This window comes from Solanum pennellii, chromosome 2, assembly GCF_001406875.1.
Source record: "Solanum pennellii chromosome 2, SPENNV200".
In the NCBI taxonomy this organism is placed as follows: domain Eukaryota; kingdom Viridiplantae; phylum Streptophyta; class Magnoliopsida; order Solanales; family Solanaceae; genus Solanum; species Solanum pennellii.
Window position 1 is genome coordinate 38901115 of NC_028638.1, and position 4891 is coordinate 38906005.

At 32.8% G+C, this 4891-nt stretch overlaps 1 protein-coding gene across 1 annotated transcript; it reads right to left on the reverse strand.

The window, feature by feature from the left end:
• Positions 1-1127: 1127 nt before the first annotated feature.
• Positions 1128-2869, reverse strand: LOC107009992 (cytochrome P450 81D11-like). Its single transcript, XM_015209281.2, has 2 exons — positions 1985-2869; positions 1128-1819 (listed from the first exon to the last, which is right to left on the reverse strand). The coding sequence occupies exons 1-2, from the start codon at positions 2852-2854 to the stop codon at positions 1214-1216; spliced, it is 1476 nt and encodes a 491-aa protein (XP_015064767.1). The 5' UTR covers positions 2855-2869; the 3' UTR covers positions 1128-1213.
• Between the last annotated feature and the right edge of the window lie 2022 nt (positions 2870-4891).

The following is a 4891-nucleotide window of genomic DNA, read 5'->3' on the forward strand; positions in this document are numbered from 1 at the left end:
ATGTTTTATCCAAAGGCTCATGGCCTAATCCTACTTGAAAAAGGATTGAGATTATTCTCTTTATTTGGTTTTCCAATTCTCTTAGAAAAAGGATTGAAATTGTAATCCTATTTGTAGTAGGTTTTGACTTTGTAAGGAAAAACACAAACTCTATAAATAGAGGATGGTCTTGAGAGAATAATCAATTGCTCATGGTATTGTCTTTGAAAGACATTAGAACATAAGAGAGGTTTTCTGATAGAGCTTTCAATAAGAGAAAAGAGAGAAGAAAAAGGGTTCTTTTGCTGCAGTCTTTTTCTCCGACCAGTAACCTTCAGATCGTGTTTTCCGATTAATTAACCGTTGGATCGGGCTTAAATTTGGACTGAGTGTTACTGACATCTTGGTGGTTGATTTGAATGGTGGAGATCGGACTCAGAGGTCAGGAAGATCCTGTTTTAGGTTCCGAACAGAAGTTGGGTTTCAGTGGTGTTTCTTTCTATTTATCTTTTGTTGGTGTAGCTATTGTTTGTTCTCTTTTGACACTTGTTGTGTAGCCATTAGAAGAATATTTGTAATCCTCTTATTGGTATAGTGAAGCAATTCGAATCTTGTCGATCCCGTGGTGGTTACCTTCGGTTGGAAGGGTTTTTCCACGTTAAACTTGGTGTTCTTTATTGTTAGATTTTTGTTTTCATCTTTTTTCGTCACTAACACTTAGAAAGACAGAATTTCAAAACATCCCATTTATACATGTAAGGAAATTCTTTTTCTATGAAATAGAGCATGTATAAATCATTGCTGAGGAGATTGATTTTCTTTGGGTGTTTGTTCAATTGTTATCCCTTTTTGTAAGCTTAAGTGACGTCCTAATTTTTCAACAGCTATAGGCTGTATAACTTTGAGCTATTTATCAGAAGACATCCGCACTTGAAAAAGGTCGGATTTAGAAACCTTATCTTCTATCTTTATGGATTAGAGAGAACTCATAATACAATCATCATGTAGAAGTTATAAGTTAAATATAATGAGAAAAACCAGAAGTATATAAGTTAAATATTGATATTTTATAGTTTGATCAACATAGAGAAGGTCTGTCCCCAGTCCACACACCAACTTAAATTATACTTTGTGAAACAATAAGAAGATCTGTCCTGGCCCCACTCCACATACCAACTTAAACGATACTTTATGAAACGATAAATAACAACGAACCAAAGAAGATGTTGGAAAATTAAAGTAGTGCATAAGCAATATCACGTGCCTTGCACTTTGCAGCAAGTGGCTCAGCTTTAGCAAGAGTAAGACCACTCCCTTCAGCTATATCACTGTCTTTGCTAACTATTTCCCACTCAAAACACTGAACCAAACTTCCAACAGTTAAAGCAATCACACGTTGAGCAAGTCCAGCACCTGGGCATATCCTCCTGCCCATTCCAAAGGGAAGCAACTCCCACGGTTTCACATCGATACCTTCGAATCTCTCTGGTCTAAAACTTCCCGGATCGTCAGCCCAGACAAACGGATCCCTATGAACAGCCCAAGCATTCACCAATAGGATTGTCCCACGTGGAACGTCGAAACCACCTATTTTGGTGTCATCAGATGATTGATGAGGAATTAACATTGGTGCAGCCGGAGATAATCGGAAAGTCTCTGAAATGATACTTTGGAGATATTTCAAATTGGGTAAATCAGACTCATTCACTAAACGATCATATCCAACATGATTGTCTATTTCAATTTTTACTTTGTTCAACACTTTTGGATTGTTAAGCAAATGTGTCATTGCCCATTCTATAGTCACAGCTGTTGTGTCTGTTCCACCAATCACAATGACCTGCGTTACATACCATGAATATTATATCTACAACTTTTTAATGATTGAATTACGTTATATATATATTTTTAATCGAAAAATCAAATCAAATGGCCTTTTTTTTTTCAACAAACAATAATTAAAAGGTACACATATACGGGGGATGCATCAGTATTGAAAGCTTACCAATATAATTCCTTTGATGATATCGTCAGTATAGTAATCTGGTTGCGATTCTTGCAAAGAAAGCAAATTATCAATCATAGTATTTTGGTTCTCCACACCACGGTATTCATCAATTAAATCTTGCAAAAATTCATCCAATTTTTCGCCAAGTTGCGTCAACGCATTCTTTTTAATAAACTTATAAATCCAACCAAATGGAACAGGCAAAAAATCATCAACATTTGATGCACCTCCGTTGCTAAAAAACTCATCTATAAGTTCACGAAAATACACAGCCTTACCTTTATCTTGATCGAAAAATCCATCTCCTGATACCATTCTCATAATAACATTAAATGACAATTCACTAAATTTTGACTTGAGTTCAAAAATTGTACCAAAATCATTACAATTTTGAAACAAGTTGTTTAAAAGAAACTTCACTTCAAATTGTCTAATGGCTTTTGACTTGTTGAGACTCGTAACGGAGAGTATTTCAAGTGCACAAATACGTCTAAGGTTACGCCAATGATCACCATAACACGAATCGATGATTGTTGTGCAGTTGTATCCTCCGATCATTAAAGGAGGACGATCAGCAAGAACAACATCATTCTTGGTGAAACATTCTTTCACTGAGGATGGAGATGACACAACCACGACGAGACGTTTACCTAATTGAAGAGAGAAAATTGGACCATGTTTTTCAGATAGATTTTCAAGGGTACGATGTATATGCTGTTTCAAAATATAGAGATGTCCTATAATTGGAAACTTAAGTGCTGGACTTGGTGGAAGGTTATGTTTGTTAAGTGTCAATGACACAAGTTTGAAGACTAGGAACAATAATAGGGAAATAGTGAGAGGTGAAAATAGCCAAACTATTTCCATATTATCTCAAAGGGACTTAATTTATTTTTTTTCTTCTCTAGCTAGTTAATTAGTGTTGTAACTAGGGGACATTCATCATGTTTATATAGGAGGTGAAGTCATGTTTATCATAATTGTATTTTGATTCTCTCTGTTTTGTTTCTTCCTATCATATAATTAATTAAATTTTGAATAAGGCATGATGTTATTTTGTTTCTTCCTAACATATAATAAATTAAATTTTGAACAAGGCATGATGAATGTGATGAAACATTAATAGTTATTTAGTTGATGTAAATTTTTAATTATAATTATTAAATATGTGTTTGAATGTAAAGTTTGATTAATTTTTTTAAAAAAAATTCAAAAAAATATCTCAAATATTCACTTAATTATGAGTAAATTTTCTTAAAAGCCAGTCAACTTTATTTTGTAATCAAAAAATCATTTCATTACTAGTATTTCACCTACAATTCCAGTTGATTTTTTAATTAAATTTTTGTTGACATAAAGTTCTTATCTAATATCAAGTTTTATAAGAAAAAAAAAGATATCCGCTTCAACCACTTCAATGATCTGACCCATAAAAATAGTTTAAACTATCTTATTAGACATATATTTATATTATATATACTAACATTACCTATAATTCTAAATAATTACAGATATTTTCACTAATTAAGAATTTTATATCATATTTTGAACTCCCCTGTGTCAAAAGGGAAATCAGGATCAATATATCTGTTGTAGATACAAGAGATCTGAAAGATTGACTCATCAATCATCAAAATATGTTCAAGGCAGATTGGACATTGCTGAATTTTAGTCATAAATTCTTGATTGAAGGAAACTCCATTGGATTTCATGTTAAAGCTAAAACAACCATATAATACCGTATATATAGACAAATCTACGTTTTTAGTTCGACGCACACAACTTCAGTTGAAACCTCTGAAAACCCAAAGGGACTGATCTAAGGATCAAACCGGTGATCCGAACAAATATAAAATATTGTGTATTAATTTAATTTCTATTTTTTGCTTATTTATATTCTATAAATCTAATTTGTAGCAAGTGTCGACTACTCACAAATGTCAGTCGATTACTATAATTTTAATTCACCCCTTTCTTACCTTTCAATTGATATCTGACCCACACATGAGTAAATATCTATGAAAAATTATCAAATTCCTAGTGCTTTTATTCAAGACAGACATTCTTCAAAACGCCCTCCTTACTTTAATGGTAAAACACTAGTACTACTCGAAAGACAAAATCATGATTTTGTTACTTTAAACGACCTCCAAGCATGGATAGTTATCAAAAAAGGACAAAGCTCATTCCCAAACTCATTGGAAGGAAGTTGTTGACAAACCTTTTATCCAAAATCTTTCGACATTACAAAGGTATAATAAGAGGTAAACCAAACTAATGTTAGAGCTGTAAGTCTGTTATATTGTGTAGTTAATGAAGCAAAATATGACAAAATCTTCATACATGAAACTAGAAAAAAATGTGAGACAAGCTCGAAGTCATCTACGAAGAAACCAATAAAGTAAAAGAAGTTCCAATCAGTTCATTAGTAAATGAATATGCATTGTTCAAAATGGAAGACAAGGATAATGTATGGAATTTCTTCTCTCGATTTAGCAAAATTATTTGCGATATGAAATCTCTGAGAATGATATACTCAAATAGATTACAAATCAAAAAAAGCTCATCGAAAGTCTTTCAGAAGCCTGGGAAACCAAGCTTCTATTCTTGAAGACGAAGATATGCAAAAGATGACCTACGATAAATTTTTAAAAAAAATCGTATTAATAGATACAACAAAGATGACAAAAAGAAAATTGTAACTGTTACTTGTGGAACTTTTGAAATTGAGGAAGAGGTTGATTAATGTAAGGGAATGCCTCTTATAAAATGGAGAGGTGTCAAAAACTAGCTCACAACTATGGCTGATCATCCATGAATGTAACAGCAAAGATGGAAAGGAGAAGAAGAGAGTGTGGAAAGAATCAACCAACTGATTTACACTATGAGGAGACAATGTATTTA